Source organism: Eptatretus burgeri, chromosome 6, assembly GCF_056783735.1.
Source record: "Eptatretus burgeri isolate ZD-2024b chromosome 6, Ebu_testis_v1, whole genome shotgun sequence".
Taxonomy (NCBI): domain Eukaryota; kingdom Metazoa; phylum Chordata; class Myxini; order Myxiniformes; family Myxinidae; genus Eptatretus; species Eptatretus burgeri.
The window spans coordinates 75,040,388-75,061,423 of record NC_140966.1 but is presented as its reverse complement, the minus strand read 5'-3'; the positions used below and the strand labels follow the sequence as shown (position 1 = coordinate 75,061,423).

The 21,036-nt window shown below is 43.4% G+C and overlaps 1 protein-coding gene across 1 annotated transcript in view; it reads right to left on the bottom strand.

Annotated features, from left to right (window-relative positions):
• Window positions 1-4,196: 4,196 nt before the first annotated feature.
• Window positions 4,197-21,036, bottom strand: part of UHRF1 (ubiquitin like with PHD and ring finger domains 1) — a 95,580-nt gene continuing 78,740 nt past the window's right edge. The window contains exons 10-16 of the mRNA XM_085885691.1: window positions 20,884-20,990; window positions 20,548-20,707; window positions 16,222-16,359; window positions 8,549-8,675; window positions 8,224-8,375; window positions 7,386-7,484; window positions 4,197-6,116 (exon numbers count right to left, since the gene is read on the bottom strand). Coding sequence (XP_085741817.1) covers window positions 5,970-6,116; window positions 7,386-7,484; window positions 8,224-8,375; window positions 8,549-8,675; window positions 16,222-16,359; window positions 20,548-20,707; window positions 20,884-20,990 — 930 coding nt within the window. The 3' untranslated portion in view covers window positions 4,197-5,969. The remainder of the gene's footprint in view (window positions 6,117-7,385; window positions 7,485-8,223; window positions 8,376-8,548; window positions 8,676-16,221; window positions 16,360-20,547; window positions 20,708-20,883; window positions 20,991-21,036) is intronic.

Genomic DNA, 21,036 nt, shown 5'->3' with positions numbered 1-21,036 from the left:
GTCATTGAAAACCTGGATCTTCGTTTTCACCCAGGAAACCTGTAATCAAAGGGAGGAGGAGCTCCTTGAGCCAACGGCCATCCTTATCTAGTGTCCAACTGTGTCTACGGACGTCCTCCAGCAGTTGGGTTACTTTTCATTAGGAGGTTGGCGGCAGAATTTGCACTCCGGCCAACGTAAGACCCTTCATTCCGTAAAACATATGAAAAGCACAAAAAAAATCTGAAAACCCACACCGTTGGTGGGCAGCCCTCTACAGGGCAGCTCACCGGATGACAGGATTGGGACAAAGCCTTCGAGACTCCCCAATCTTTGATGATAGGAGAAAAACCATGGGGTAACCTTCCTGGTAACCTTCACGCGGTAGTGCGTGTCAGGGTGGTGCTGGGGTTTTCCACCACACGGCGTCTCCTTGGGTTAACCTGAGTCGGCCCCTTCGGGTGGTGCCTGGAATGTCTTATCTCCAAGAAAGGATGATCACCTGTCTCTGTTATCATCTGAGCTCAAGTGTTTGGACATCGGTATTGCAGCACTCTGAGGTTCGGAGACTGGATTGCGGTGAGATCATGGCGGGTGGTTATTCCTACTATTGGTCTGGTCGCTCTGATGGTTACCATGCCAAAGGAGTTTCTGTCGTTGGGTCCAATAAGCTGACTCCAATGACAATTGAGGTAACACCGGTCAACGAGCGTATTACGAGACAAAGGATTCATCACTCCTTGGGTGTCATTTCCCTGGTCTCTGTTTATGCTCCGACTGAGGCAAGTGATCTCACCGTGAAGGACGCATTCTATGCCACGCTCGAGTCTGATGGATCAGTGTCCCAGGCGAGATACTCTTCCAGTCTCGGGGGATTTCAATGCATCGACTGGAACTGACAGGGATGGTTATGATTATGAGACGTGTTGGTCGCCATATGTCTGGAACTGTGAACCAGAACAGCACGAAGTTCCCTGATTTTGGAATAAGTCATGGATTTAGGGTGGCTCGTTCATGGTTTCAGCACCCACAGGCTCATTGCTGGACTTGGTAATCCAACACTGGTGGTGTGGCAAAGGAGATTGTCCATGTGCTCCTTGATGATTGCTGAACTGTGGGGTCGACCAGAGTGCTCAGTTCCTCAATACTGACCACAGGCTTGTCACAGCAACTCTGAAGTTTCAGCTTCAATCCAGGAGAATGGTACCATCCCAGCCACGCTGGATGTTGGCAAGCTCGGGGATGAGAGGATAGCTGAGGAGTTTGTAAACAGGCAAAGTGGGGATTTGAGGGGGGGGGGTCTGGGTGCTTTGGGGAATGCTGAAGAGTTGTGGAGTGCCTGCAAGACCACCGTCCTTGATGTTGCCGGTGGATGTATTGGAACTCACCATCGGGCGAAGAAGAATTTTGTGTTTCAAGGGACAGTGGACACCATTGACCAGTCACAGGGCCAGGCTGAATGGCAGAGCTGAGCCGTTCAGGGAGCTGAGGCATAAAACTGTACGTGTGCTAAGGGTGGACAAGGAGGCCTTTGTGTGAGGAATCTGTGAGGGGGGAAGAGCATCACCTGTGGTCAAGTGATTCTCATCCTGCTTACAGAAGAAATCCCACATTGCGTTCTTCCAAGCCAGTCCCTCGGTGTACTGCATTTAGAGCTGAAGGTGGTGGGCTCTTGACACGGGAGTCCAAAGTGAAGGCCCGCTGGGCCAGTTATTTTGAGCGGCTGTACCAGGCTGATCCACCAGCTGTCGAGTTGGATGTCAGGGTTGTTACTATCCCGATTGCTGACTTTCCAATCAACTGTAATCCACCTTCGTTTGTGTAAACAGACTGCGATGAACCGGTTGAAATGGGGTAAAGCTCCAGGGATCTGTGGCATCCATGCTGAACTTCTCAAGGCTGGTGGAAATGCTGCACTCGTGCTGTTGCATGCAGTTCTGTGCTCTGCCTGGAACACGGGCATCATCCCAACTGACTGGAAGAGGGGCTTTATTGTCCCTCTCTGGAAAGGGAAGGGCGATTGGCAAGACGACAACTACCGAGGGGTGTCGCTGCTCAGTGCCGGGCAAGGTCTTTGCTCTGATAATTCTTGATGGGGTTCGCCATCATTTGCTTGAGCACCAGCGTCAAGAACAGTCAGGCTTTACACCAGAGGTCAACGATTGACCGTATCATTGCTCTTCAGGTCCTCACTGAACGCAGGCGAGAGTTTCAGGAGGGGCTGTTTGCAGCATATGCTGATCTCTGTAAAGCGTTAAATTCAGTAAATCGGGATGTCCTCTGCAGGATTCTTGGTCTTCGTGGGGTGTCACCAAACCTGATCAATCTGATGTTTGAACTTGACTCTGGTACTGAAAGTGCTGTGAGATATGGTGATACCATCTCTGACTTATTTCCAGTTGTTACTGAAGTTTGTCAGGGGTGTGTACTGGCCCCCACACTTTTCATCGCTTATCTGGACTAGATTCTGGGGAGGATGTCGGAGAGATCAAGTTGCTGTGCATCGCTTGGGAATGTCAAGATCTCTGACCATGATTTCGCAGACGATGCAGTCATCTTTGCGGAGACTGGATATCCTTGTGGGGGCCCTCGAGGTGCTGAATGAGGAATCGGAGCCACTGGGGTTACGGGTTTGTCTGGTCAGGTATCAGAACCTCTCCAGAATCCAGTCCATGCACGTGCTGAAAAGTGTTGGGGCCAGCAACACCCCTGACAAACTTCTGTGACAACTGGAAATAAGTCAGATGGAACCACCACATCTCTCAGCACTCAGTAACAGAGTCGAGTTCAAACATCACATCGATCAGTTTTGGTGGCACCCCACGAAGACCAAGATCCTCCAGAGGACATCCCGATTCACCGAATCGAACGCTTTACAGAGATCAACATAGGCTGCCTGCAGCCCCTGCCAAAACTCTCGTCTGTGTTCAGCGAGGACCGGAAGAGCAAGGATACTGTCAATCGTTTACACCAAAGAGTTCAATCCTGACTGCTCTGGCCGCTGGTGCTCAAGCAGATGGTGGCAAACCATATCAAGAATTATCCGAGCAAAGACCTCACCCGGCACTGAGAGCAGCATCACCACTTGGTAGTTGTTGCAGTCCTGGCGATCACCCTTCCCTTTACAGCAGTAATTCTTAACCTGGAGGAAATTTTTGGATTTCGGGGGGAAATAATTTTTTAGGTTGAACAATTTTCAAACTTTATTGCGTTGAATACGTCGTCCGATTACGCTTTCTAAGCGATAAAAAATTGGCGGAACAAAAATTCACTGAAAATTAACGTGCTTATTTGGCAACGCTAAAAGAAAATATCGTACGACAATCAACACAACAGATTTTAGGAATGCTAATGTTAAAATAATATAAGACTGTTAATGTTATGCAATAAATTGTGTATCAATATTTTAATGAAAATATTTATGGGAATTGTTTTTTTAGTAAATTTTAGTTTTTAAAATTAATTTAGTGTTGATAATGTGGTGGGTGGAAATATCATTATTTGGCAATTTCAAAGGGGGAAACAATACTAAAAAGGTTAAGAAACCCTGCTTTACAGAGAGGGACAAGGCCCCTCTTCCAGTCAGTTGGGATGATGCCTCTGTTCCAAACAGAACACAGAACTGCATGCAACGACCATGGGTAAAGCATGGATGCCACAGAGCCCAGGAGCTTTACCCCATTTCAACTGGTTCATCGCAGTCTGTGTTACCACAAACGAAGGTGGACCAGTTGATTGAACAGGCTTCTTTTTGCATACGAGCTGTGCCTACCCATCACCATGCCGAAGTGTTTAATCAAAAGACACTATGTTATACGTCAAACATTGCAAATCTATCCTTGAGTCTCAATGAAGATGTAAAATGAAATGAATCACTTGAAAAAATTTAGATGCTGTACAATATGAGGGGCACTTTGCCATAAACAGTCACCACATTTGGATTTCCTTTGAGATAGCACCTTTGCAAAAACCTGATCAGTGCTCAATTTTAGTAATGTCTGGCATTTTATGGCAAACCTTTTTATTTATAATCAAACACTGAACAGTCATCCAAGTGAAACTAATGGCATTAAAGTGTTCGTACATGCGCGTTCTAAAATGCAAAATAAATAAAAGACATGCCTCGGACGATAAGAACTACCAAGTTTGGACAACGTTTTGAACTCTTCTCCAAACAGGCATTTTGCACACAGACCACCAAACGAGTACGCAATGAGTGAGGGGAAAGTAAATTTTATTTAAAACCAGTAATAAAAGGGGGAAGAAGACATTTGTTACAATATAGAATGAAGCAGGTAAATGGTAACAATTGGAACTCTAAAAACAACACCAGTTAGTGTACACAAGCAAACCTTTTAAAAAGGAACATTTTAAACTCTGAACACACCTGAACATCAAAAGGTCGGCCTGATGGCCCCCAACAACATTGCAAAGCACAGTCGCATCGAAGCACGACGAGAAAGGCTTTGGTAAGGCTGGCTTTATAAAAGTAATTATATTGCTGGTGAATTTATCATACAAAGAGTCAAAATTCCTTTTATAAATGCTGCTATTAAAACGTTAAATGCAAAAAACACGAAACAAAAAATAAAAAGCACAGTGAGGAGGAAAAAAAACCAAATGGTTGGACTGTCAGTGTTCAAAAGTTGCTTCTGTGGATCAAACGACCTAGCGAAAGAAGGCATCGTAATCTGCAGAAACCAATATTACCGAGTAACAAATAAGCAGTGCCACTTGAAAGGCTTTGAGGTAGTGGATGTGATAAACCGATAAAACCACTTTTGCAAATTCCTGTATTAGTGAAGTGCTCTGCTAGTAGTGCCTGACAGAGGAAGCAACAGCTTGCTGGGTGCGAGCCGGCCCTGAAAAATAACGTTAACCTGACTGTGGTTACAAAAAGAGAAAACAAATTGTGGCCTTAACAAGGCCACATTTCCTGGCAATTCGATAGTAAAAAGCATTGCTGAGATTCAAGTCTAGAGACGCTTAAACGAGGCAGTAATTTGCTGATAAGGCAAGTGGGATTGGAGACTCCATGACATGGCCGGTCATTTTGTTTAAAAACCCAAAAACATGCCTGACTCTGGACTGTTGGTGAATGTCAGCCTGGGCAGTGACTTAATACTGTGGCGTAGCAAAACACCATGATTCACCAGGTTTTCACCAAGGCAAGGATTGAAAAAAAAATAAAAAAAACCCCCCCCGAGATCAACTAAAGTGACACGGTCAGGTTCTGCATGGTTCAAGGCAGGTCGGAGAGGGCAGCAAAGGGTAAACAGAGAAGATAAGACACGACGAGTATTATTTGAACCATAAACCACAGTGGACCAAGAACAGGTTAAACATCCATGCACTGTAACCAACAAACAGTCATAATGACCCTCTTTTTTTTTTGTCTTTTTCAAAGTAACAAGTCAAGCCAGTCCTGAATTGAAGTGTGATTACATTGGTCTACCTTGAAAACTGCTTATCATCAGGTCACCATAAAAGTTAAGTGAAGGGCTACAGGGATGGAGGAATGAGGAAGGAGAGAGAGGCAGCTGTGAATGGAATGCTTTCAGAGTTAGCATGTGCTTATTAGTGGAGGGAAAAGGGGGGAGGCGTCATCAAGGAGACAAAAGCATTTTATGATAACAAAAAAGACAAAAAAGAAGCCCTTTCATTGCCAGGGCAAAGCAGCCGAGGCTGGAGTAAATCCATTCAAATACAGGGCAACAGAAAATTCAAGAACATCAAAAGTCAATAATATAGGTCACCTTGCTGGTGACAATTGAGTATGCTGTTAAAATCCTACTGTTCCAGAGGATTTTTGGCACCTTACGCAGCTGAAGTGTGCACCAGGAAAACCCCATTGGTGCGGGGAAATCACTCGAGCCATGTGAATGAAAAAAAGATGGTGGTTCCAAGTTCTGCTATCAACTGTGGTGGAGGAAATGTGGGGGAGGGGAGCAAGGAGGGAATGTTGGGGAAAAGAGTTTGAATAAATGTGGTCATCGGCCATTTCCATAGCCCGGGAAGAACTCGTTGAGAAGTTTCTGCAGGGGCTTGTTGGTGCACATGCTGTATCCACGACCCAATTCGTAACGGCATATTGGACAGGTGAAGACTTCAGCTCGGAATGACCGCTGCAGACAGCTCTGGAGAAGAATAAACAGGTGAGTTCAGAACAAGGGAGAAGAAAAGCCGGTGCAGACAAGAAGCCGGCACAATTTAAACAGACCCCCCAAATAAACTGACGCCAACGTTGTCAGACGGAATGAAAACCCGTCGTTCTTGTTACAAAAATAGCTAAAATTGATGAAAAAGCGGCCGAAATTGAAACCAACACAGTAATTCCGGTCGAAACACAGTAACAAAACACAGCAGATATAACGGAAACCAACACGTTTATTATACACACAACAAAGGTCGTTACGGAAACAAGAACGGACAATCCCGAAATAGATTGGTGGGGAACGGAAGCAAGATTGGTTATTTCCGTCGCGAAACGTCCGAGAGCGAAACAAAAGTGGTTCATTCCGGTTACTGAAGTGCGAACAAGATGGCGGATGCAGTCGAACGACCTGTCACGGTATGTAAATTTTCAGTGCTTGTGCCTCGAACATAAATGTAATATCGATAATATATAGTGGGTAGTAGCTGATGTAGTTTTAACAATTTATTAAACCGAATTTTGTTGTGATGATAATGTCTGGTTTGCCTGTATTTCGAGCCCCCAAGTGAAGGATCGCGAGTTGTGTATGCCCAGTTCAACATAGGGGATCGTGTATGGGATCTTTTTACAGTTTTTACTTCATATTAACTTTGGTATTTTATTGGAATTCGCAATTTATTATTATTACTATCAAATTTTACCTCTTGCAAATATAAACGATCAATCGTCACTGATCGCTGCAGCACGGGGGCACGAATTACACGAAATGTCAGCCACACATAAAGTCAAGAGGGCGCATTTATCGCTGCTTGTATAATATCCCGTACCACAAACGGGTTTTCATTAACAGACGTGATATATTCAAGGCAGACTACGTTAAAGTTAATTTACCATAACTTCAAGAACTTTTCAAGCCACCATGTTTTCCACGTTATGGTAACCGGAATGAATCGCTTTCGCTTCGGTCTCCACCGTTTCGTGACGGAAATAACCGATGTTGCTTCCATTCCCCACCGTTCTATTTTCGGGAATGACCGTTCTTGTGTCCGTGACGACCGTTCTTGCATGTAGAACAAACGTGTTGGTTTCGGTTATATTTGCTATTGCGACCGTAATTACTTTGTTGGTTTCAATTTCGGCCGTTTTTCATCAATTTTAGCTGTTTTTGCAACAAGAATGACGGGTTTTCATTCCGTCTGACAACGTTGGCGTCCGTTTGTTAGGGGGGCCTGTTAAAGAAGGTGACACATACCTTGCAGACATTGTGCTGGCATTCGGTGGTGATGGGATGCCACACAACCTCCTGGCAGCAGATGCAGAGAAAGGATTCACGTACCTCCTCCAGGAATTTCTGTATAATCACATGCACAGTTTACTTATAAAGTACAATTATGTGGAATTATTGAACATCAAGGAACAAGTTATTGGCTGAAAACTGGACAGCAGGCAATCAAAGCAAAAAATGTACTTTTGTGGAGACTCCTCCCAATTACTATTTTTTTTTTAAATCAAATCTTCCAGTATATATAAAAACCAGTTCATTTTTGGACTATGTATGCATATACTGTATACTGTACGTGTACAGACTCCCTTTGCCCGATTGGTTGGACAGCTGAACCGACTACCCACAACTGCAACCTTGAAAAAAATATTTTTAATCACAAGTCTGCCATTTGGTAAATGCGCATCTGCCTCTGTCGTCAGCCCGTGGACCTGTGCAATTGGAATTTTCTGAGCTGTACAACCACAATATATTGCATATGCACATTGGCAGTAGGCATATTTTAGCTTCATGTATGTAACCCAGGTTATTTTTTATTTTTGGGAGCAATCACGGCAGCGGTCTGTGGCCTAAACATCACCCAAATTAAGGGATGAGCAATTTGGATAGTAAATGAAGGTTTTTGTTCGTAATTTTCGTTTTCGCCCAAGTTTTCAAGGCCGATTAGTGTGAAAACACTGAAGGGTCGCCCGTTATTTTGACGGGCTTTTCTGCTCGTCAATTTAATAACGTCATTAAAATGCAGCGTCTTTTGCAGATTCACATCGTTCACACAAGTTGCTCCCGTGACACTTCCCAGAGTGCTCACCGTGCTTTCCCCGAGTTGCAACATGATGTTATCCCAAATTTTGCGGTTCTTCGCATCCTCAAGAATGAGTCCTTGCTGCTCTGTAGACAAGTTGAAAGCCAGCAGCTTGCACTTCTTCGCCTGCACGGGACTCTGGGACATGGGCGATGCACCTGGATAATTGAACATGGGGCCCATGGTGTTAGGGGGCAACCAGGTTGTGTTGTAAAGGACACGTGGAAGTTTCCACATTTTAACCTGCCCGGGTGATTTCACAGGTGAAGAAAAATAAATGGACAAGATCGATACCCCACTTAAGAAAATGACAACGTGGAACGGAACTTACTTTGCCTCGCACGCTTCTGAGCAACTTTTCCAGGTGAGGAAGGTTGGGAGTCTTCACCATCACTATCACTTCTCTTCTTTGCACCGTCGTCCTTGTTCGCAATGGCCTCGAGGTAACCCTCAGGGTACTGTGATTTGTTGAAAAGAAAAAAAATATATATATATATATATATATATATATATATATATATATATATATATATATATATATATATATATATATATATATATATATATATATATATATATATATATATATCACAGAAAAAGGAAGCAAATCCCAGGGTTGGAGAATCCAAACAACAAATATTGTAATCTACAAATTACTCATGATCCCGATTGACCAAGGCAAACATCCTTCATAAAACTCACATGAGAAAATGATTTGCAAATATACAAACGAAGAAATGCATTTACATCCGACTGTATCAAATAAGACAATTCAATGTATGCATGTACGTGTATGTATGTATTGTTGGTTGTTATCGCCATATGCGGGTTTCAGAAAGTGGAACTGAGTACTTCCAGGTCTCGAAGTATCCACATCCATTTTGGTAAGAGGGGAGGGGGTCACAATTCATGAATCAGGCTGTGAAGTTGTGTTTTCTCAGTTTTGTTCCAAGGGCTCTTTTGAGGATCGTCACCAAGCCCTGTACAGATTCCACCTGCAGTTCGTTTGGATTAATACTCCCAGGAATGGTTTTTACGATCCCCGTAAGGGGGTTCTTCTTCATCATTCCCATTGTTCCAATGATCACTGGTACAATTTCAGCACTCTTTAGGTTCCAGGATATTTTCACTTCATTTTTGAGGTCTTGGTGTTTGGTCATTTTCTTTATTTTTGCATTGTTTATGCCAAAATCACTCAGAACTGATAGCTCAATTACCAATGCCGTTTTTTCGTTTTTATAGCCAAGGACTATATCCGGTTGCAATGCTTTGTTTTCCATGTTCACGCTTTATGGGATCATGAGTGTATGTGAGTGTTACTTTTAGTTTTCAAGTATGGCCTTGTTTATTGGTAGGTGGTCTATTGTTCCGTAGCATCCTCTTTTGTATTCCTTCTGTTCTGCCTCAAGACCTCCTCCTTACGTTAGGTGCTGGTGCATAATTTCTGTAATAATTCCCATCAAAAGTTTGTATATTGTTGGAAGACAGGTTATTGATCTATACTTGTGACGCAATTGGGTTTCCTCTGATTTGGGGATGAGGAAGGTGTTACCTTCTGTGAGCCATTCATTACCTCCTCCCCTGAGATAAGTTCGTTGACTGCTTGAGTATCGTGATTGTAGGAAGAGAGAATGTAGTTGCTTCAGCCAGAAATTTGGAACTCCATCGAGGCCTGGGATTTTAAAGTTTGGCATTTTTGCTCGTTTTTTTTTTTTTTTTTCATCTTCTTCATCTATTATCACTGGGAGCATTTCCTTTAGGTGTTGCTTTTTGTTTTCCAATTTTTGTATCCAATCCACCTCATTATTTTCTTTTGTGTCTTCATAGATTCCTTTCCAAAAGTTTTCAAGTCTATCCTTTTTTGAGGGGGGGGGGGGAAACTTGCTTCATCTTGCTTTTGTTCCTTTGGTTCACGGTAGCACCTTTTCGTGTTGTTTTCAAACATCCGTTTTTGTTTTCTGTTTGTTATAGTTTTTTTTTAATCTTCCTTGCTATCATTTCTATTGTGTTTGTTTTCAGCAACCTTTGCCTTTCGATTTGTCCTCAGATATATATATATATATATATATATCTTATTATATATAATTATCTTTAATTCGCTTTGAGCTTCAATTTCCACTTATATGTCCACTCTGCATTTGTCCTGTTTCCTTTCTCAGTTGTTCTCTCAGTTTCATCTGTCTCCTGTACCGTTTCCACATGGTCTTTGTCTTTATAGCCTGGTTTATTTTTCTCAGGGCAATGTTTGCCTGTCACTTTTTCTTGAACAAGCAATAATGCAAAAAGCTCATGGTGTTGATTTCCTTCAATCAGGCTGATCTTCGAATGTTTTTTTTGAATACTGTGTCGGTTCTCCTCACCAGTATTTTTGGAGTTTTATTTTCTATTTTGTAGAGTTGTGGTTTTTCTCTGAGTGGTATCAGTGTCATCTCCTATATTTTGTTGGCCAGCTCTTTATCTTCCTTTCTCTCATTCTGCCATTCTCCATTATCTGCCCCTCCCTGCATTTCATCATCCTCCTCTTCATTCTGTCATTCTCCCTCCTCTTCTTCCGTCATTCTCCCTCCTCTTCTTCCATCACGATCCACCCTGCGGGTGCAAGTGCCTCCTGGTTCATGTCAATGGGTTGGGTCTATTCCTCTCCATGCCGTGGATCCACATCCACTCCTTCTCCCTCAATCACTTCTTGTCCCAGCCACTGGGTCTCCGATGCCATGCTGTGTTCCAAGCCCCAGTTTTGCCACCGAGTCTCTCCCCATGACCTCACGGTCACCTCCTCACTCTCCCCCTGTCCATCTGCCAGTGACTCCTCGACTTCAATTCTCTTCAAACCTTCTGTTCTCTGGCTTTGTCTGTCATCTCTTTTATTAAAAAAAAATTTCCAAGTGACCGATACGCTGTCAATGCAATCCTGGCAAATTTATACAGTGGGACCATCTCTCGTCTAGTTGCCAGGTTTGTTTTGCGCAGCTGCTCCATGAATCCTTTCCCCTGTCTTTCATCCCCCGAAGCTCATGGACTGAATAGACCCGGCATTGAAGGATGATTTCTTTCTCCCCTTTGCTCCATATTTCTTCTGTGGAATTTGATCTTCCCTTTGCCAAAAATAGGTAGCACCTCACCAGTCTTTCAATTACATGCAGATTCCTGTCCCTTTGTGAAACGATCATCTTCTTCACAAGAGGAGGTGCAGGCTACTTTTTTCCCAGCACGAATCCTGTAAATGTTTGTGCATATGTTTGTATATCTGAACATCATAGGAAAAAAAAAAACAGGGCTGGCCCAAACTCCACCAAATTTTGCACACTTGTTGGTAGTACCCATGGTCAGGACGTAGGCACAAGGAACAACCCCCACCCCCCTATGGGGGGGGGGGGAGAGAGGGAAGACCACTTACGATTTTTGCCTGATCTCCAGCAAATTTTGCATGCTGTAGGTACTACCCAGGGTAACCACCCCCTCCCTCTGCAAGGACAGGGGGAAGGGGAGACGACTTGCCAATGCTCCCGAAGGGAGCGGGTATTTCTATTTAATGAAAAAAAAAATTCGCCGTCATCATCACAGCATGGCAGTTAGAAATCCAAACCGTCACCCACAAGGAAATATGAAGCAATGTCGTTGTTCAACAAGTGTCAGCATCTCAAGCCAAAGGTAACACACAAAGTAAACAAAAAGCATCTGAACCCAAGATCATTAAAGGAAAGAGAAAAGGCCTTTAAATACAAAATAACGATCCAGTCTTGATCATGAAGGGTCATGTCGATCTGCATTGGCAAACAGGCATAACAAGGGGTGAAATCAGTTTAAAGTCCATCCAAAGGATGTTAAACATCACTGAGATGTCCTGCCCGCGAAGCAACAATCTGACAGTTTACAATAGTGCTGTACCCGAGCTCAAAGAGTTGCACTTCCGAGCCAAGCCAGGATCGGTTGTCAACTCGGAAATTACATTGAAGCCAGTAGCCTGTTCGTTTAATTTAAAGATCAAACGAGCAACTCGCATTGGAGCCGATAGAGCTCCAGTAAGCATATTACATTTCCACCAATGATAGGTATATATAAAAGTTAATGCATAAACGAAGTATAGACAGAAATTAGAGTTAATAAGTTGATGCGAAACATGCATCATTATTACTGGGTGTGCCTTCCGTCACTTCACCAATGGGTTGAGATCAAAAGATGACGTGCTGTATTTGACAAATATATTGCATGTTCTGTGTGTCATTGAGGATGTAAAATGAAGTAAAACACAATAAATGGATGTCTAAACATGTAGTTGTTACTCTTGTGGCTGTTGTTGTTGTGCTTCTTCCATGTCCTAAACTCCAAAGGGTTCCTGCTTTGGTAGAATATTAATAAATGTTGTGTTCAAACCTCTGCTTGAAGAAACCATAAGTGCTTCTTCAAACTTGGACAGAGGCTATTTAAGCAGGCAAGTTTGTGATTAAAGGAACACATTTTTGTTCCAAATACATTGAGTCTTATCTTTCCAACAGAAGTAAGAGTGAGTACGAAAAGAGTGAGTGGGGAAAGGTGAGCAGGAAAATAGCGAGTGGGGAAGGCGAACGGAAAAGCAGCTTTAGCTTTACGATGAAGGTGCCTGCAGAATTGCCACAACCCACAATAGGGAAGCGAAACACGATCCTGAAATCACCTTATCTTGAACCACGATCTTCCCTGCTTGGGGACCAAGGTACGAGATGACATCATGTTCCGTCTCATCGGTGTTAAAAACCTGTTCCATTATAAATCCCTCCACCTTAATTTGTTTCATTAGCTGTGCATGAGAACGTGTTTGAGAATGGCGGTTCGAATCTGGGAGTCAGAAATGAAGTGTTTTGCAATAAGGTTTGAATACAGAGTTGGAAAATGAACGTTTGGGAATTCGATTTGAAGGATAATGAAGGTTTTCGAATGAGGAAGAGTACAATGGGAAATGTTCTACCTGCAAACACCGACCCTGCAACTTCTCCTCGAACCAAGCAATGCAACGCCTCCATATTTTCGCCCAATGTCATAACCTTTCTCTGCCTTTTGGTACAAATTTGTCCATCGCTTTACATTTGGGCTCATAAAAACGGTGCACGAGAAACACCAAAAAGTTTGTCGTGGAAGGTAATTGTTCATGCACAGGAAGCAAACGATGACTCATCTCAACTCAAAAACCACGATTGGTCGAAATGATATCCCGTGATAACGGAATCCGAACGCAATTGTTGGTAGAACCCGCGATATTGGAGGGTTTCCTTTATCAGATGAAAAGAATGGAAATAAACTTTTCACTATCAAGCAACTAATTCATTGCAACCAGTTCCTGCGTCGGACATCATCGTATTGTAATGCGAGCAGTGCTGTGGCCGGCTGTACCTGTTAACGCAGCTTAGATCCAGGCCATGCGCCCCCATGTGATCAATTTACATACACTTGATGCAATGCAAACTTATCTTGAGCTCCAAGCCGATGCGGGACCCGGCAATGCTTTTGCCAAAATTATCGAGCTGAATCTGAACAGAGTTTGCAATCAGGTCAGAAATCAAACCTGGATGAAAATGTACAAAGGTAAATACTCTACCTTCTGCACCATTTTATCAGGCAAGCATGCATACACACAAACATATAATATTTCACATGAAACTTTTTTCTTCTCAATCAAGCATGCACACATGTACATATACAATTGTATATTGAAAAATAAAAAACGTCAGTGTTTCATTTGGAATTGTATTGTGTTCATTTAACTTCAAGAGTGCCCCATGAAGAACCAAACTGTTTCCCGTGAGCAAAGGCCCAAAACAGTGACGATCAGGCAGGTTTGGAGAAGTGATTTGCTTGGATTGGAACAAAGTAAGTATTTATTCTGTTAAATCAAGAAGCTACAATTCTGGTCTGAACTAATTCAGGACTCACCATTAATTAGAAAGATATTATGGAGACTATGGACAAATCAACAAGGTATCCAGGATTTGAACCGAGAATCCCAACATCAAAAGCAAAGTGCTCAAATGGGAATGCCTTTTCTTTGAAATTCAAATATGAAGGTCCAATAACTTTCTCAAACTCAGTTATAGTAACACTAGCACACTGTTTGTTGCATAACCTCTTTCATCACTTTTAAAACTTCAACACCAGACAGTGAAACTTGGGGATCACCACCTGATCTTTGCTTCCACAGCTACAAACCATGGTGTCACTTTGGAACAAACTCTTTCCATATTCCACACATCTCGAAAAATCTGGAAATGGTTCACCAGACTCTGTGGTTGTACTGGTTTGAGCGTCCACTCCGAGTCTGGGAGATCGGTGGTTCAAATCCCGGCCGAGTCACACCGAGGTCTTCTTGACATTCAACATTTAAAATGATAAGTACGGGCAATCCTCCTGAGGAAATGGCCCACTGAGTTCGGTGAGAAAGGAGGCACCATTGTTATGACGTCGCTGATACCAAGTGTCGAGAAGTGACGGCACTTCCCCCAAGCTCAGTGTCTATGTTTATCTCGTCTCAATAATGTGTTGTGTCTCATGTATTCGACGATGTCCACGTTTGTGTGGCAGCTCCACTACGAGCCATAGATCCTGAAAAAAAAACCTTTTCCTTCCACCTACAAAATAATGGCCAAATCTGTTCGCTCTTAAATCGGAGGATGACTGAAACTTTGGGTTATGTTCTCTGAACGTCACGCTTGGAATACTGATACTACACCACACTCTATGCAAGTTTGCATGCCTCTTCTCTCAAGCCCTTAACACTCATTCAGATTTCGGTAGTTCAGAGTTGAATCTCGTAGGTTTTATCATTTCACCCCAATCCTCAAAACACTTCTTCTTCTTTCGGCTGCTCCCGTTAGGGGTCGCCACAGCGGATCATCCTTATGATCCGCATAGTGATTTGGCACATGTTTTACGCCGGATGCCCTTCCTGACGCAACCCTGGTCGCCTCTTACGACACAGGGACATGGTACACCTATTTTAACCGAGGAATACACCGGCCCAGTATACTGGTACTCATTTCGCCGACCTCGGAAGGATGACAGGCTGAGTCAACCCCCTGGTGTATTAATTCAGTGACCCAACGGGGCTTGAACTCAGGACCTTTTGGATCCCAAGCCGCTGCCCTAACCACTGCGCCAACACCAGGCTAATCCTCAAAACACTTCACTGGGCATATTTGCTTTACTTGGTGGTAGTAGCCCAGTATTTTCAGGTAAAGATTTAAAAAAATATCGCTGTTAACCTTTTAAAGGCATTTGTGGAATTTTTGTATCGTGTTGAGGCTCGTGGAGGAGCGACAATACAAACAACAGATCAGGACGAAACAGAACGAAAAGAACGCAGCAGGATTGAGGGACAAAATAGACTCGAGAGGGAGACTACCCGGAGAAATAATGGATGTGGGGAAGAATGAGAGTAAGTGAGGAGGACACAAAAGGAGAAGATGGATAGAGCGATAAACTCTCAATCACAGAAGAGGAAGGAAAACTTGGTGACGCATGTCTCAAGAAGGATCAGTTTCTCATTATTCCGACCACAATAAACAGGAATAAACTGTCATGGATGCCAATAATAATATTCATGGCACTGCAAGGCAGGAGATAGTGTCAGCAATGTGCATGCAGTGTTTAAAGGAGATTCCTGGTCAACATGTTTGCACCATGTGTTGGCTTGTTCCGTGTCATTCTGGAGCATAAACGTGATAATAATTTCTTCACTGTTTAATGGGAATAAATATAACATTAGGACTCAATGTTGAGAAAAGGCAGGAAATCATCTGCAAGAAATTTATCACAGGAATCAAGTGACGATGCAACGAGATATTGATGTTTAAAAAAATAAGAGGAATCATGATTTACCGCAGAGTGCTCCAATCATATGCAGACAAAACTGCTCTTTTTAACTATGAAAACAAATCAACGTCAATCAACCGGCTCAAAACTTTTCTCATCAGTGCCAGTGCAGCACACGCTGATTGAGTGCATCGTCGTGCAACCGAATAACCAAAAAGGTACCTGCAAGGTGAGGCCAAGCTTGGAACAGAGCTCCTTGCCTTCGCGCGTCCAAGGAGCCGGCTCAAGGTCGCCCCGCCGCAGCATATATCGCCACACCAAGAAGCCTGACTTTCCCTTTTCTGGCCAATATTTCACAACCTACCACGATTGGGTGTTGGGAGGAACAAGAACAAGTTATACCAGTATCGCGTCACCTGACACCCAAGACATGGGTGACACTTTTCACTGCACAAGGAAGTTATTACAAAAGCTTTTGGCATAAAACAACTCCACGCACTTAACAAGGTAAATCAATAGGTCATTAGCTTCATGATCTCGACAATCAACTTCCTTTTCTCATTGAGAACCACATCCCACTACCCCTTCCCATAGACATATGCAGACAGCCCTACATTGTACAATGGCTAGTTGGACACATCTCATGCTTTTGATAGTCTGGCATTATTCCTTGCGCTCCAAACTCTCTGCCAAGAGCATCCAAGGTCAACTCCACATATGGCTTACTGATTTCCTCTACTCTCATAGCCAACTTGTGGCACTCAATGGAATCCCTTCACCTCCTCCCCCTGTCAAGGCTGGAGTGCCCCAAGGCAGTGTTCTGGGCCCAGTCTTTTTTCCTGATCTCATCAATGATCTGTCTGAGTCTCCAGAAAATCCTCTTTATCTATTTGCTGATAACTCCACCCTCAAGAGTGACACGCCTCATCCTTCAGACAGGAAGGCTGCAACCTCTTCCCTCTCTTCAGACCTTCAAAAAAAAAAATCACATGCTCTTCAAGCACTTGGAATATGTCTTTCAATACAGACAAATCTCACTCTCATGATCTCTCCCCAAAAAGGACCATCTGGTAAACCTTCCTATCTACTTTGAACTTACTCAAAAGGATTGTTAAGAGTTATTCAAACTCCTGGGTCTCACGATCAGCTATGATCCTTCTTGAACAGACCGCATTTCAAAATTGGCCTCCAAAGCCAGCCACTGACTGGGCATCCTCCATCCACCAACAAGGCCTTCATCCACAGCTTGATGGAGTACTGCTCTCCCTTTTGGGCTGGCTCCCCTGCCTCACATCTTGCTCAGCTTGATACCATGGAAACCAAAGCCTTTTGGAACCTCCCATTGGAAATCATTGCTTGGGGAGACTTCTCTCCTCCTGATCGTGAGAAAATAAGTAATTGATCATCGATCCAAAATGATATTTAATGCAGATAACGCCCCCCCCCCAACCCACACTAAATTCTGATATAAAAATCCCCCAACATACTTCTTTGGTCAGACTCTAGGTCTAGGAGATTATGCAGTCTGGAGCTCTTGAGCCTCACCAGCAGCAATAACCCGTTCTTGGTATCCAAACTCACCTCAAAAGGCAATCTCATTGAAATTCTCTGCAAAGCTAAGTTATTAGTACAAAGTAAAAGCCCTTCTTCTGAAGAGTCGCATCGTGAAGTCAAAAGTCCTCCATCTCCTTGTCATCTTACGGCAGGAGAGTCTCAGCAGCTCCTCCACACTCAATGGAGGTAGGTTGGTGCCTTGTAGTCTTTTACCAGCTTTCATCCAATCTTGATCCTCTCCTGCTCTCTCATCACTCAACCCCTGCCCCCCCAGATCACGTGGGTTATGCCAGAAAACATTACCTTGTTACTCTCCCCCAAGACCAAGCTCAAAGCTCACCTCCAATTATCCGTATTTTCTTTCACACGTGGAAGTGTTCCTGATTTTCTATTGTCTTCCCTCTCGGACTTGAATGAGCACCACATGGTCAATTGCATTTTCGACCCGAGCTGATTTTTTTACCTACTGAGACGATGTTTAACTTTCACCTGTCACTCCTTTCTTTGTGCTGTGCCACACATCCGTCCATTTTGGTCCTCCAGTTTCACCTGCAACCCACTTTTGGTCAGTTGAACCTTTGCCTTCTCTTGTTCTGCTCTTCCATGAGCCTCAACATTTGTTGTTTAAAACAAAAATTGCACCTGTGTCCAAAGGAAGCAGTGCAGTTTGAAAACTGAGCAACAACGAAAAAAAAACTATGAGAATGGATCTGTCAAAATGATGAAGAAGAAGAACCTAAGACATCATCAAATGTTGAAGCAGCTTCACTGCTGAAAAATAAATATGTTCTGAGATGGATCTGAACCTGCCATCGAGCAGTCACTTTTGAAATTCATTTCTTTAGAGCCTTTTGTTTACATACACAGCTACTCAAGTTTGTTTAAATCAGTAAAGTCATGGAATCCATCATCACTTCTGATGTCAAGTCTTTCTGGCTTTCAAACAGCCCGATCTCTATCTAACCATCACTTAGGATTGTCTAGGTCACTCAACAATAAACACGCTTCTGCTCCTTTCTCCTCAGCAATGGTTGGAAGCACACAATCTCAAACAAGAAGCCAGGACAGTCTCCCTCGACATATCGTGGGCATTCAACACAAGCTGGCATCCTGTTTTACTTGCCAAGCTCTCCTCTGTCTGTGGCCAAGAAGGCCACCTTCATTCCTGGATTTCTGATTTCCTCCACTCACTCAGTCAACGTGTGGCCATCAATGGAACACTCTCCTCCTCTTTCCCATTGGAGGTTACAGTTCCCCAAGGCAGTGTTTTTGGCCTAGTTTTGTTCCACATCAAAATAAATGACCTCTCTAAAGCTGTGGAAAAACCTCTTCCTTTTTGTAGCCTCAACACTGTCATATATCTCCATTCCTATGTGAGGCAAACAGCAGATGCATCTCGCTCTGCTGATCTGGAAATGTAAAAAGTATTCAATCCTGAAAAAAAAATCGTCTCACACTATCGCTCAAGATGGATTGTCAAACTAACCCATCGATCTATTTTCTTTTGAACTTGTAGGCCTCATCATCAGTCATGACCTTTCCTAAGCGATGGCAAAGCAAAGACGGTCTCCAAAGCCAGCTGCAGACTGGGCATTCTCCGTTGATCAAAGTATTTTCTTGCAAAAACAAAAATTCAATGGAGTCCTGCTCTCCGCGGTGGGCTGGGTCCACAGCATCCAATTTGTCTCTTCTGGATTCTGTGGAATCTCAAACTCTCAAAACTATTGGAATCTCCAATGATGAGGCCGAAGAAAGAGGTGTGTGTGTGCATTTATTTTATATAGCAGGCAGTTTGGTGGTCCTTGTTAACTGCCACTTCTCCAACATTGTTCCCTCTGCTCTCTGTCTTCCGATCCTCCCCAACAACTGCAAGATACACATATTCCTCCAGTTCCAAGCCATTAAACTTCCAAAATCCAGGCTGACTGCACACCATGACTTTCATTCCTCGTTTTTCCAGTCGATGGAACCACCTTCCAAAAGCTGTTCTGTTTCACTCTTCCCTCCAGGGCTTCAAGCAAGCAGTGCACCACCATCTTTTGTTATCCTCGATTCTGACCAATGATCTTTATTTCCGCCATTATTCTTTCTTATGCCAAACATCTTAGTTGCCAATTTGTTTCCTTCCCTCTTCCCTTTGCTCTTGTCCTTTTCATTCATTTCCTTGATACTGTCCGACTGTCAGATCTACCTTGCTCTTCCATGAGCCTAGTTCGTGTGAAGAAAAAATATCCAAATAAGGCAAACACGAGAAATCCTTGGTTTTTAAGAGAAGATGAAATATTACATTAAATGAAAGACAAGAATACTAGGAAGCATCACTCTACTTTAAATTCAACAACAAGGATGCACAAAGAATGGATACATAAACAGTCTTCTTTGTTCTTCAACAGCCACATTACTCCCACATTCCTGTGGGGTTGGCCAGGGGAGGTTTATGGGCCAAGTATTTCACCAACCGGCTGGCCAGGGCTGATGTTCGATGAAATAGTTATTTAGTGGGGCCTTGCAGTTCAATGCCATAGCCCTACTCACAACAGAAATCATATGCTTAGGCAGGAATTTGGAATTTGTTGATGGCGACAGTGGCAGCTTACCTACTCTTTGTGAGGACACCGAGGGATCAATACTAATGTCCACCAACTAATGCCGACATATGGGACACCCGTTCAACGTCCATCCAAGGATTGATACACACATTGATGACCTTCAGGAAGAGATTATCTAACCCCCTGCCTATCCATTTAACCTCGCTCCCTTCCCCTCTCTCCCAACCTCATATTCCACAAACAACAGTCCACTCACTGCAGTTAACCCTTGATGCAATTGCAACTCCACCACCCCTTCTACCAATGACTACTTGCAACGACAAACCCTGATATATCTCCTGTTTTCTGGGTTGGATGGGGCACATGGGAATTGAACAGGTAAAATAAAGTAATAAAATCATTTCCTTCATGTCAATTAAGCCTCTAAAAGTGAAAAGAGAACCACCTTGTACAAGCCATCATAGCGGTTTCCATCTTTTGGAGCAAACTTGCTATACTTGCGGCCCTTGGAACTTCGCACAACACGTACGGGCTTGCCCAACTGCCAGTCCTTGGCTTCAGCTCCACTGTTACTTAGTGCGGCCTTGCAGTTCAACGCCAGAGCCCTACCCACAACAGAAAGCATATGCTTAAAACAACAAAAATATGAGCCATTGTACTGCTGGAATAGCAACCACCAAATTTGGGTTTCTCTTCCTCTCCATCACCCATACAACACTAAAATGGCTTCAATTATTATTTATCACAAGTTATGCCAGATGTCATGGAATAGGAAAGACACCTGTTCATGTTTGTGAGCTTCTGATCACAAGATTGCTCAGCTGTTCTTTTATTTCCAGAAAGGTCTCTGCCTCCACTCCCTGTGTATGTGAACTCGGTGCCATGGTCCTGTTTGGCACAAGCAACATTAAGATTCCGATTACCTTTTAGAAGA